At 52.8% G+C, this 13,378-nt stretch overlaps 4 protein-coding genes across 4 annotated transcripts; 2 read left to right on the forward strand and 2 right to left on the reverse strand.

Annotated features, from left to right (window-relative positions):
* Positions 1-266: 266 nt before the first annotated feature.
* Positions 267-2,103, forward strand: J4E84_009105 (uncharacterized protein; the record flags this gene model as incomplete). The annotated part of the gene is made up of 5 exons (XM_049391670.1): positions 267-593; positions 1,244-1,319; positions 1,371-1,408; positions 1,457-1,600; positions 1,657-2,103. 5 exons carry the CDS (start codon positions 267-269, stop codon positions 2,101-2,103), a joined length of 1,032 nt encoding a protein of 343 aa, XP_049240535.1.
* A 1,690-nt stretch (positions 2,104-3,793) lies between these two features.
* On the reverse strand, positions 3,794-4,713 carry J4E84_009106 (uncharacterized protein; the record flags this gene model as incomplete). Its single annotated transcript, XM_049391671.1, has 2 exons — positions 3,794-4,396; positions 4,465-4,713. The coding sequence occupies 2 exons, from the start codon at positions 4,711-4,713 to the stop codon at positions 3,794-3,796; spliced, it is 852 nt and encodes a 283-aa protein (XP_049240536.1).
* A 1,339-nt stretch (positions 4,714-6,052) lies between these two features.
* J4E84_009107 (uncharacterized protein) lies at positions 6,053-7,798 on the reverse strand (the record flags this gene model as incomplete). Its single annotated transcript, XM_049391672.1, has 2 exons — positions 6,053-7,361; positions 7,413-7,798. The coding sequence occupies 2 exons, from the start codon at positions 7,796-7,798 to the stop codon at positions 6,053-6,055; spliced, it is 1,695 nt and encodes a 564-aa protein (XP_049240537.1).
* A 571-nt stretch (positions 7,799-8,369) lies between these two features.
* Positions 8,370-9,935, forward strand: J4E84_009108 (uncharacterized protein; the record flags this gene model as incomplete). The annotated part of the gene is made up of 1 exon (XM_049391673.1): positions 8,370-9,935. One exon carries the CDS (start codon positions 8,370-8,372, stop codon positions 9,933-9,935), a length of 1,566 nt encoding a protein of 521 aa, XP_049240538.1.
* Between the last annotated feature and the right edge of the window lie 3,443 nt (positions 9,936-13,378).

Below are 13,378 nucleotides of genomic sequence, written 5' to 3' on the forward strand. Positions count from 1 at the left end.
GCTGGAGACATGATATCACGGTATATCTATGCGCTATTGATCTCCAGGGCGTGTTAGCGTCAGTTTTGAAGCCGGGAAAGAGATACAAAATAAGACTCGCAAGTCGCGACCTTGGAGTCAAGAAATGGACATACAGTAACCAAGAGGATTTTGCCGACAGCGACGGAGATAGCGAGGAAGTGAGACTAGTCAACAGCTGGCGCCACGGTAATGCAGCTTTCAAGGTCGTCGATGACCTGAAGTTTCCACCGCGACTAGTGACGAGCATGTGTCTCGTCAATGATATATCGTTGGAAATCACTGTCGTTAATAGTGGCTCCGAGACTGTGACCGTACAGTCACGGGGCCAGCAGAAGTTCCTCGCCCCATGGGGTCCTTCAGCTACCGAAACGAATACCCTCGACGGTCGCCGCAGGGTCATTGATCAGTCAGAGCTGAATCGTCTGCCCACATCAAGTTTTCTCATCGTCAATGCCGCGACTGGTAAAATGATGCACAGGCAACAGACCAGCATCTGCCAATTGCGGCATGCGAAAACCGACCTGAGAGCCAAGATGGATGAGTTGGTCACTTTGAAACCTGGAATCCCATTAGTGAGTTCATTCGATACTGGACGCACGCTCCGAAGCCTTGAGGATGGCCGATATATAGTTCGGATGCGTCCAAAGGGTTGCACATGGTGGTGTGGTGAGCTGGAGAAGGAAGAGGGAGAAGGCGACAGGGTTCCCGCCCGTTTGTGGAAGGGTTTCACTGTTCCAATCATGCTGGCTTCAGAGGATGAGTTGGACATAACCATCAAGGATGGGAAAGTAGATGGAAAGGTGTGAGATATGGTCGGTGGCTTCGCTGGTGCTAATGCACGCACGCTGACGTCATGCTGGATATGTCGCGTGGCATACGCGTGGCAGGGTCGTTGCTGCTGTCCGCGCGCAACATCAATTCGTACTCCAGATGCTTGCGATGGATGTCCGACAGAATGCCTCCGCGGTGTTGGAATTATTACTGCACGAAGAGGTAGAGACGGCCGATTTCGGACCGGCGGGGCTTTTTGATTCGACATGACGCCATGTCGAAAAGTCCCCGTTTTACTAATCGACGTTGCCGCCGCGAACCACCCTCCAAAGCTCCAGAACACATCTCAGATACCTGATCGTATTCTGAAAACCTCACAATGGCTTCATTCTTCCCTCGTGCAGCTTCTCGAGCTCTGCGCGCTTCGGCGCGTCCTGCCCTGAGGGTACAGCGCCCTGCTGCCCCGCTACTCCGTCGCGGAATCGCGCTTCCAGCTGAGCAGCCACGACTGAGGCTGGGATCCATTGGTATGTAGTGTCTGGAGTATATCTCAGATCAACGGTACTGACTACGCGCAGCGCCTAACTTCCAGGCGAAGACCACCCATGGCGACATGGTAAGCTTCTCCGACGAATGCTGCGCAACGCATGCTGACTTCAAGTAGGACTTCCACAAGTTCTTGGACAACAAGTGGACTATCCTCTTCAGCCACCCTGCCGACTTCACACCCGTGTGTACGACTGAGCTTGGAGCCTTTGCGAAGCTCAAGGATGAATTCGATGCGCGAGGCGTCCAGATGATTGGCTTGGTACGCGTCTATCGGCTCATTGACAGATCAAGATCGGCCTACTGACATTGCTATAGAGCGCCAACGACCTGAGCTCTCACGACCAGTGGATTGCCGATATCAACGAGACCTCCAACACCACCGTGCAGTTTCCCATCATCGCCGATGCCGACCGCCACGTCGCTTTCCTCTACGATATGATCTCGCAAGACGACCTCGATGCGCTCCAGAAGAACGGCGGCATTGCCTTCACCATCCGCTCGGTATTCATCATCGATCCAGCGAAGAAGATCCGTCTTACAATGTCATACCCCGCGAGCACCGGCAGGAACACCGCGGAGGTACTGAGAGTCATCGACAGCTTGCAGACAGGAGACAAGAAGGGCATCGCTACACCCATTGACTGGCAGAAGGGCCAAGACGTCATCGTGCCACCCAGCGTCAGCACTGAGGATGCCAGGAAGAAGTTTGGTGATGTCAGGGAGGTCAAGAAGTACCTGCGCTTCACTAACGTCGGGCAATAGACGGACAACAAGCGGTGGTGTAAGATAGATCGTTACCAATCCTATTGGAGGTGGTCTCGGGTGTAACGGCACAGAAAGGCGGAGGGGCGTTGGCTTGGGGCGTGGGCAAGGCTGCCCAGCACTGTCCATCACCATCGTTCACGTTCATATCATTCCAGCGTTTACTACTACTCGCGATGACAAAAATGGCAGTTCTGAAGTGTGCGTCACTTGCCGTCCTCCGACTTCGATCCCTAAGCTACATTCAGAATAGACTTAATACTTCGAATAGCCTCCTCTGATTCCCTCTCCGCAAGGGATCCAACAAAATACTGGCAGTGCGTTGCGTCTAGTCGTGCTCTGATTGCAAAAACTTGTTCAGAGTACGTCCTGATAAGGAACCAGATATCTTCGTAGTCTTTTCGTTCTTGTCTAAAATGATATGCATTCAGCTTGCTAGCCATTGCGCTCACTACGTCAATGATAGGAAGCTGCTTTGGTCCGAGTTTTGTGTTGTAGGTCACAATCTCTGAGTTGTTTTGAATGTCGGTAGGGGCGCCGAGAGAGCCTGTGGCGGAAGTTATCGATTTGTCCATCATAGTCAGCCGCGAGAAAACAAAGAGTGAAGCTTGCCTCCGAGGATTATATCTACGGCAACCCAGAGTTCTGGAACACCAGGATCCAAGGGGCCGCCGACCAGAACGAAAATTCTCATCACGCCGGACGTAGGGCCAGCAGGACGACGGACTCTATGACCTCAGTTCGTCGCTGGACAGATTAATGGCATGTTGAGTTGCTCACCTGGCTTGCACGGAAAGCACATCGATGGCCCGTTGCATCGTACATCCGACAGCCACGTCAACGTCTTGGGTATCGCGAATGCTTCCTCGAAGCTTCAGCGCAAATCCGCCCATAAAGGCGTAGGGGACGGCGTTGACTTGGAATACCCGAGACATGAGGTCTGCTACAGCGAATAATTGAGAGGTAACAGCACGATTTGCCGCAGCCACCAAGGCATGCTGTTGTTCAGGGCTATACGTTCCCGGTTGTTGTTGAGTTGCCCGGGAACGAGACATCCCGAAGATAAAAAGTTTGACTGAGAAGATGAGATGAAAGTCGAGTATTGTAATATACCTAGGTAGATATTATACAGAACAACGTGTATCTGACTGGAAGACGAAGAGTCGGCAGTAGCTAGTCTGAGAATGTGGTACAACATTTGATCCATTTTATGAGCAGTTCAAGTCACCAACAGATAAGAGGATCTCAAAATTGAAAGCGCGCGCGAATTTGACCATCGCGAATCCTGGCGCGAACTGTTTCGTTGTGAAAGGAGTGTGTGCCTTGAGCGTGTGTTTCATGATCATAGCGCGTTAAGTGCAACTGAATGGCACATCAGCGCTTAACTGCGCCGCGGCGAACCGCCTCCTTGTCCACCAGTGTCGCAGCTGAACAGAAGTTTAGCCAAAAACGACGAAACTTTGTCTTCAATTCTTGGTCATTTGAGTTCGAAGATACGACGGTAAACCAGACCACAATAGTTTCGGCGATCGTGGATTGGTGGTCGGGTATTTGATGTTGACAAACTCCAAATCACATCCAGACTTGCTTTTTCTCAATCACCAAACGGAATTTGTTGAGACATAGACGATTGTAATGCTCCGAGCTATCATAGAGATCTCTGCGTTGTTACTAAGCCTGCGTCCGCGCCTTATACGTAGTCCCTCTCCGTAGACCTTGGATCCGGGGATGCTACACCACGAAATCGCGTGGCCCAATATCCTTCGGCCAATTCCGCGCCAATACGACGCTCCTTGGTTCGGACAACGTCATTCCAGGACTCTTTCAGATTGATCGGTTTGTTTGGAATTTCCAGGAGACACGAGGTGAGGTCAAGTGGAACCGAAGCCCGGATCTTCTCGTTCTTTCGCCATACCCACGCTAGATCATTTTCGGCATCAAGGTTCAAATGCTCTAAGCCCCATTGTTCGGTCAGATTCATGCCGTCTATAAGGTCTGTGAGTGCTACCATATCGTTAGTGTCGAGAAGACTTTGTGCGAATACTTCTAGTATCGGGTACGGGAGACCCATGTGGCTACGCTCAAAATTGGTGGATACGCATTCGATGTGCGCGTCTTCCGAGGGGATCAATGTGAAGCACAGTGCTTTGTTTACGACTTTGAACCGGGGGAAAGTGTGCAGTAGCGACCGCGGGGCGGGTGGGCGCGGCGCATAGGTTTCGTAAGTGGCGGCTGAGCCCAGAAGTGCAGACGCTTCTTCAATCTGTTCTGTGGGCACGCACACCTCCCAGTCCTAGTAGTTCAGGTCAGCAGTGCAAGGATTGAGACAATCTAGAGAACGGGGCGTCACAATGAGCTTACCCTGCGTACCCTTCCGGCGCCGTAGTAGATCAGAGCGGAAATACCAACGAGACAACAGGTAATGCCAGCTCCATCTAGTAGCTTTGCCACTTGTAGAATCTCTAAAGTGCCGTGTCCCCCGCAACTTGGCAGCTCATCGTCGGGGCTCCTATTGATGACAGCGGGGTCATTGAAGTGCTCGACGGGGATCGGTTTGGGAAACGGCAGGTGAGTCAAGTCCCGTTTCTCCTCCGTTGTGTTGTGTGCCATGGTGCACTTTCTTTATACAGGCTGGGGATCGGAAAGAACGGTGGATTGATGACAAAATTGAAAGGGGGCGATAGCGCACGCGCGGGTGCTCGCGCCTAGGCTAAGGTGTTCGACCGCGGCTTTGAGAACGCGGTTGGCGATAGGTACTGATGTTGCAGGTGGGAGACGTCTGCGCTGCAGCGTAGCGAATGTTGTTGTCGCTGAGAACTGCACTCTGGTGTGAAGATGTTGCTTGAGACGACCGCTCCGCCCCGCTCCGCCCCACGCCACAAGCGTGGCACTGGAGGTATCCATGGGTATCTCTTAGCAGTAACTAATAAGATTCAGCACATTTTGAATGCGATCACCAAATCCAAGACCTCTGATGTATGTTTTCGTTATGCTACTTAGCTTGAGTAGTCACACCTATCAAACATGCCTGGCAGGAGGCTAAGGTACAGCCGCGCCACTTGTAACGGCCTTTCCGCATCTGGACGCATGCACGGGTTCGCAAGTGCCAGGCCAGCGAGGACCCTGGAGGCCATGATTCGTCAAGAAATAACATATCGTTTTGGCCCCCAGTCGCCGCACAAAAATCGTCTTACACAATCCCCCAGTATAACTTCGACCTGAATTAGCACCACCATGGCAGCTTCCTACACTAACTTTTGTGGCTGTATTATCCACCACATTTTTAAATCCTGGAATATTTCAAGTCATACCAGTAAACGATTTATCGAGGGCAATGTCTACAACGACTGAAGTTCTGCGAGGTATTTCAATTGTTCAATGTTCGTTTCAATGCTCTCTGACGAGTGTTTGCATATAGATGTTCCATCCTCACGACCAAGCCCCCATGAATCTATCGCAGACCCCTACTGGACTAAAGAAGCGCTCTTCGGGTTGTTCGGCATTCTGCTCGTCGTACTCATCCCTTGCATTGGTCTGCTATTTAAAGCTTGGCTGGCCAGACGTCGAGGCACGAAGCTATGGAGAAGAGACTCTAATGGTATGCTTGCTGACCAACTCTCGTCATTACAGTATTGACTGAACACAGGTACCAACGATGTCACTGCAGGTCATTCTAGAACACGACGAGGAAGGAAAGCTCGCAGCAAAAGAGGTCAGAACAATACGGTCGTTATCATGTGCTGAGGCTCGGATGTTGGAAGACGGATGGACAACAACGGTGTTCCGGTTTGAGGTATGGGGTGCCACGCAAACGATACAAGCGCGTCGGCGTTGAGGGAGTTCGGGGGTCATCTTTTGGGTTTGATTAGCATCGCAAGCAACGTATGGAGTCTTACTGGCATATATTCCTATCCGATCTCAATATCAGGGTATCATGCGCGATCTTCCTCTACATCCCGGCTGGTGCCGCGGATGACAGCCTGACGACCTGCCCTCCATCGCCTCCAGCTTCTTTCTTCCATCCAAGCACCTCGTCTTTGTTCCTCTCCTTGTTGACTTCCCACGGGTTGATGAATCCAGCGCTCAAGTTTCCCGTCTTGACACCTTGGATGGCCAACTTCTGCTTCGCCTGCGCAATGTACGCATTCAGATAACCTTGGGTGATGAGACTACCGCATATGCATTCCAACTCCAGCAAGTCATACTCGTGAGTATACGGCTGCACCCCTTCCATGCCGATAAAGTCCGGGTCGATGTATGTCGATTTGCTTGTTGATGCATGATCCTGGTAGATGTGACCAAAGTTGCGACGACCTGGACCACGGTCTTGCGCGGCCATTGCGGCATTTTTGATGAGCGAGCGTGCTTCTAGGAAGCGAAATACAAGGACAGCTGCATTGAGGTCGAGCAAAGCAGCCGACTTCGATGCTTCCCCTATGCTTCCAGTAAGGATGAATACCTTGCGGAGGAGTGACCACCATACGAGGGGCTCGCAATAGTTCCCGATTGGGTAGAAAATACGGTATTTGATCATGAATTCGGCACTTGGGTGGGAAAGATCCAGGTTCGTTATCCGACGGAACGTTTCTAGGTCTCCCCTACGAATCGCACGACACAGCGGTTCGAACACTTCCCGGAAGCCCATGCATGCAGGGTCGTTGTAGATGAGTTCGTTTGGGAAACGACCGAGGAGTATGTTGGCAGCGACAAGGCAGACTGCGATTAAGCGGCGTTGCTTTGGACACTGCCCGTGGCAACCTCTGTATGCTAGCTCCAGAACGAGCTGAGCTCCGTAGAAGTTGGTGTTGCTGAAGTGGTACCGCCCGAGGTAATAAAGGAAGGTAATGCGCTCCGCAGCCGGGTAGATGTGTAATGGTGGTGAGGAGTTCGATATGTTATTGAAGATGGTCTCGCAGCTCCCCAGCTTATCGGCCTGGAAGAGGGTCTTCAAACATATGTTTGCCATCTTGTAGATTCCAACCTTCTTCCCGTCAGGCTTACCGTCCTTGATACCTCCGGGTACAGTGTTGCGGTCGTTGAGACATATGATGAAGGCCTGTCGCACGATATTCGCTGCCCGCTCTGGCAATGACTCGCTTTGGCCATCCTCGTCCGCGTCGGTGGTAATGAGATGCATCGTCAAGTCCGGTCTCTTCTCTAATCCAATCGCTACTCTTGCGAATACCTTGGCATAATACATGATGGTAGGAAGCATCAGAATGCCCTTGGTTGGATGCTGCAAAGCGCTATTTGCTCGTCTGGCGTCGCGTTAGCATGAAGTAATTTGATGGCTACTTCCATCAACATACGACTGGAGATCTGTCATCAGCTCGAAAATCAACACAAGATTCTCTGCGTCCATGTCTCGGAGAAAGGTCATCCATCCGACAAGGAAGGTGACCAGCGAACCCCAAGACTGAATAGGTCTACCCTCCTCATCCTCAGACTCTGCAGTCTCAGTGACGACTCGCCTGACAAGATCCTCGAGACGTTTCTCAGACTGTTCGTTGTTCGCAGGGTAATTCTGCTGCAAGGACTGGATGAGCTCTTGATGGTCTGGCGGGAAAACATTGCCTTCGCCTGGCTCCAGCAGTACGATGGACTGCAATTGATGCGGATCTCCGGCTTGTATCGCAACGTTAACTGCCGTGCATAAGCGCGTCTCTACATCGGGTTGACCCCGGAAGAACGACATGGCTACAAAAGCCACCGTTGGTGGTTGAGGAAGGATTGAGCTAGAGGGTGGAGCGCAAATAGAAGTAGCTGCCCAGGTGCCCGCTTTCGCATTAGCGTCAGGTCCTAGCTCCAGACCTCGCTATCCGCCCCATCCCTGTCGACGATCCGGACGAGGTCTCTCATTCGTTCCATCAGCTTGGGTCGACTTTGGCTGCTAGGATACTACTGGAAGCAGTAAACGTGGGAAGATTACCTTTCAATAATTTAAGGATACTTTCAACTACCCGTCTTGCCAGCAGGCGGAATCAAGCCAGCCCAACGATGGCTCAGTGTTGTCAAAAGCAACGTTGCAGCCCAAATGGCTTTCACATGTCACCTGCAGGACAATGCAACGGGCCCACCGTGACATCACAAGTCGTAATATGCGAAACACAACATCGGAAACTGCACGTTTCCGCAAGGCTCCGTGTGAAAAGCTGAACGTCACGTAAAATGGATCAAGGTCATGCATATCAAGATGCCGCAGCCATCTTCTCGTCTCCGTCTCTCCATCTCCATTCTCTCCCAACGAGAGAAATTCAACCGTCACGATGGGCTACTTTATGAGCTACATCAAATACTTCCTCACTCACCCCATTCTCTTCATCTACGAAGTCATACAATATGTGCTCGACTTTGTGCTCTCGCCAGCACCGCCGCCACCGCATGCAAACCTCGTACGACCTAAGATCGCAGTCATCGGTGCGGGCCTGACAGGCGTATCCGCTGCATCGCACATTGTCGGCCATGGCTTCGATTGTCGTATCTTCGAAGCCGGATCCAAGAAGAACCTTGGTGGAATTTGGAGCCGGGTGAACAATACGTCTGGTCTACAAATCCACTCGCTCATGTACCGATTCCACCCTTCGGTGCATTGGAGCCAAGGATATCCGGATCGCCAGCAGATTGTATCACAGATCAGGTCACTTTGGGAACGGTACGGTCTTGAGAGTAAGACGGAGTTCAATATACGGGTTGAGAAGGTGTACAAAGATCCTCATGGACGATGGATCATCAACGACCCCTCTCACGGACGATTCGATGGCGTCATTGCTGCGATTGGCACCTGTGGTGATCCCAAGATGCCCACGCTTCCCGGCCAAGAGCACTTTAAGGGTGAAATCTGGCACAGTTCGCAACTCGACGGTAAAGTGGCCAAAGGAAAGAAGGTCGCCATCATAGGCGGCGGTGCCTCAGCCGTCGAGGCCCTAGAATTCGTCGCCAGCGCAGAAGCAGAGCACGCCAACGTACTGGCTCGATCCGAGAAATGGATTATTCCGAGAAACCCATTCATCGACAGTCTTCTCGCTTTCAACATATTCGGGATGGAGACCATCTTCAGTTGGATTCCGGAGTATATCCTCCGTCTCTTCTTCTACCGCGATCTCTACGACATTTCACCAGCATCCAACAGCGGAAAGGGTCTCTTCACCGAAACACCGATGGTAAACGACTCAGTCCTTGACCTCATCCGCTCAGGTGAAGCATCATGGCTCCGCGGCGATATCCTGGGCTACGACCAGTCTGGCACCGGCATCAAATTTAACAAGCGCGCACGAGGTGTCCCCAAGAACGGACCTGGTTCCGAGAAACTGGTCGAAGCCGACATCGTCATCATGGCGACCGGTTACAAGCGTCCAAGCCTAGGCTTCCTACCAGATGAGGTCTTTCAAGAGCCATACGAACCGCCGAACTGGTACCTTCAAGTCTTCCCACCAGAACACCCTTCCATTTGCGCAAACAACTGCACCTACGTCAACGCCATCGGCACGGTCGGCAACTACCACATCGGCATCTACACGCGCTTCCTACTCATGTACCTCGTTGACCCTCTCGCTCGACCGCGTACTTGGTGGATGAAGCGCTGGATCGACATGACGCGGTTCATCAAGACCAAGGCTCCTGGTGGCGCTTTCGACTTCTTCACGTACTCGGAGCTCATCTACTGGTTCGTGTTCACGATCGCGATCAACCCGTTCAGGTGGAAGTGGGCGGCTTTTGTGTTGTGCGGTATTGGTAAGGGATTGCCGTTGAGTGTGGTCGAGCAGGAAGACAGGGCAAGGGATGGCCTGGGTATGAGGCATATTCTAAGCAACCATGATAACGGGGAGGATTAGACGTGTATCGAAGCGCGATGTAACCGTAGATGTTTAATTCGAGAGGTTCTTCTACCCCAAATATATGCTCGGGAGATTGTAACCATCGTGCGCAATATGGTTTAATTTGTACCGCTGTCTTGCTGGGTGTCTGGTTGCTTCGTTCGTGGGGGTGACATGTCAACTTGACTCCACGGGTCGCATCAAGGCTCTGATCCCTTCTCTCGCGGCATCTAGAACCTCATTCAAGTAAACTTTCGGCTTCCAAGGGTGGGTGTGACGTGATCTCATGGACCCTGACAGCTGCTCCCGAGCTTCTTCAATTTCACCTACGATGCAATCTCTCGACTAGAACACCATCTAAATAAACTTTGAGCATCGCAGGGCGGGAGAGGCGTGATGTCAAAGACCCTGATGACCACTTCTGTAGTTCCTCGAAATGACAGACGATGCAATCTCTCGATTTAGCAAGCTTTTGGCATTCTAGGATGGAATTGACGTGATCTCAAAGACCCTGATGAGCACACCCGTACTTCCTCAAGATGACATCGGAGGCAATCTCTCCACTAGAACACCACCTAAGCAAAGTTTTGACATCCCAGGGTGCGAGGAACGTGTTCTCAAAGATCGGTCCAAGGTTATTTCCGCTCCCGAGCCTCTTCAGTCTGTCGACGATGTCACGATGCAATCTCTCAACACAGATCACATGATCTAAGTCCGCAAAAACGAAGCACGTGCAACGCAAGTTGCCTGTTGTAAGAATGAAGCGGGCTTACCAGTCATTAAATATCCCAATCTTGCTCTGTGAGGTTACTGTCTACCGTGTTCACTAAGAAAAGGAGCAGGCGGTGAGGTTTTCCTATCGATATCGCAGATTGCATGGTCGGTGCCTCTGCCACAAACTCCACCCCCTTTTGCACATTTTGAAAAGTTTGCTCGGATGCTCATAATTTACTGACTCTTGAGGGTATTCGGATGATACGAATAGAGTTGTGCAAAGAGGGACCGGCTGGGTACACATGAGGCGCGTCTGACCCCATGCATCGCCATGGCAACAGTGTTGCAAATGCGAAAGGCGCCGGGCAAAACCACACCGTCATGCGGAGGGATGAATCGCAAAGATTGGCAACGGACGATATGCGCGAGGGTATGTTTGGAAAATCATGAGGATGTACCCCGCGGGAAGACGAAACCGCGTTGCAGATTTAAATATACCCTTCTTTGTGGTGGTGATCTGAATCTGACGATGCGGATGCTCACCGGATGTCCCCGCAGTCACAGGCTGAAAGGGAAAGCGCATGTCACAGCGTCCCGCGTTGTCTCAGGAATCGCACCTTCCGAAAACGCCAGGCCGCAAGCGAAGGCGCCGCATGCATCGATGTGAAACCCGTGCTTCTTGTTGGACGCCGAACCCTCGAGGTACATTACTATAGTAACTATAAGTGAATCCTTTGTCACACGAAAGAGGGTCTGATGTGCAACGTGCTGGCCGAGAACGGGATGCACGCGACGCAAGGGATTGAATTTCCGAGATGGCTGATACTGGTGAACGCTTCAAGGAGCTCCAGGAGCTGTCTGGGTTTTCATGGTGAGTGACCCTCGGGCCCGAAACATGTCCCGCGATGTGTCTTGGGAATCATGGGCAGAGTTTTTCTTCACACAGAGTGTCCACCATGATGAAGCTCTTCCTGCACATCATGTCGGATGCGTCCGGCCAGGTGCTGACACGATATGGACGACGAGACACCATGACAAAGAGTTACGGCTAAGCTGCCACCAGTGACGAGAGTGCAGATTTTCAGGGTCTCGAAACGCGAGGCCTGCTCTGGCGGCGTCGTGAAGCGGGTCCCGAGGTCTGGGGTATATGACGCAGACCCTGTGGTGAGACTCGCCTTCACCTATTTAGGTCAGGTGATGGCGCGAAGTCGGTTGTTTGTGTATACGAAGCTCGACGCGTCGCACCTGGCGACGAGACGATGGTTTTTCGAGGCGCTTGCAACAAGCGCCACAGGTTGGCCGTGCGAAGGCTTGTCGTGTGTCTGGCGGTCCACAAAAGGAGGGGTCAGCCCGTTGGTGGTGGGGTCCAGCCGATCGTGTGCCGTTATGAAGGTTTTGTGCAGAGGTGTGGTGGGCAGAGCCGCCGTTCTCGAACAGCGACTCAGCTCGCCTCTAAATGGCACCACAGCGACTATGACAGCGGCCCCCGGCCTCTCCGAAAGCCATGGGGGGTCTGCGCTGACGTCTGTTGTTGTTGTCGTGTTGTTGCGGCTCTTAGCGAGGGTCGGTGGTCGACAGGTCGACAGTTGTCTGAACTGGTTTGCAGCAGTAGGCGCAAACAGGCGGCCGAGAATAGCAAAGTTGGCAGTTCATCTCAGCCTTATTGCCTATGACGTTTGCAACATGTCGCCATCGCGATCCCAGAGGGGAGAGCTCGATCGCGAGCACGGGACTAGAGCGGTAGCGCGTTGGATGGAGCCATTCCTGTTTTATGCAGCCGCTTAGGGCTAAGGGGATCAGAGGGCGAACGGGCCGGGGTGAGCTCACGTCGTCAAGCCAGCGGCGCCTGCGACGTCGGTCTCGCTGCACCGAATACAGTCTGAAAATCTCCCGCCCGCCCAATGAGTCGCCGACAGAGGAGGCAGCCAATGGCGACGCGTGCAAGCCATGTTACAGCGAGGCGGTTCCCTGGCAGCGACGCCAAGGCTCGTCGCTGGGCCGTACGATGACGAAAGCATGCGCAGATGCAGACCGAGCTTGCCTGATCAAAACAGCTCGCGCTTCGTGAACGAGGCTGGAGATGGGGTAGATGATGCCGAATCTAGCCAGCGCTCTGCCGTAGCGTGCATAGAATCTGGATAGTCACGATAGTGTACACGGTGGGCAGAGAGGGGTCGCCGTTCGGTAGCGAGTGCAGCTGGTTTCCCTGGGAGACGGTTGGTACGTTACGCAGGACGGCTAGACGCTCCACGCAGCCCACGCAGAACCACTCCGAGGGGAGAAATTCTCTCGGCGGCGCGAGTTTAGGCGGAGAGCGAACGTATGGTTTCACGTATCGTGCTGGGCTTACAGGGAGCATCCATTCCGCTTGCGTCTGACCCGTGCCGAGCTAGGCAATTGCTTCTCTGGCAACCATGGCAGGAGTGCGCTTTGGCTGCTTTGTCGAGCTTTATCTGAGATCGAGGCCGGACTGAAGCAGCGCGCGTTGGAGCAGTGTGGCCGTGGTGCCGTACCGTACTGCTATTCAATGGGTACTGCGCGAGGTGGAACAGCTGCGAACGGTTGTTTACGGGCGTGCAGCGTGACTTAGCTGCAGCTGCACGGCGACTACGCGACAGCCTACGCGTGGGATCGCGATCAAATCATGGGCCGGTGTACCTGCGGCGGAATTAGAGGCTGCGGATCAACAGCACCGCTTGGGCGTGGGTGCATAGCCGGGCAAGCAAACTCCAGTCCCCAGTATTCTT

Source organism: Alternaria hordeiaustralica (genome assembly GCF_023758085.1).
Source record: "Alternaria hordeiaustralica strain BMP 2776 chromosome Unknown scaffold_26, whole genome shotgun sequence".
NCBI lineage: Eukaryota > Fungi > Ascomycota > Dothideomycetes > Pleosporales > Pleosporaceae > Alternaria > Alternaria hordeiaustralica.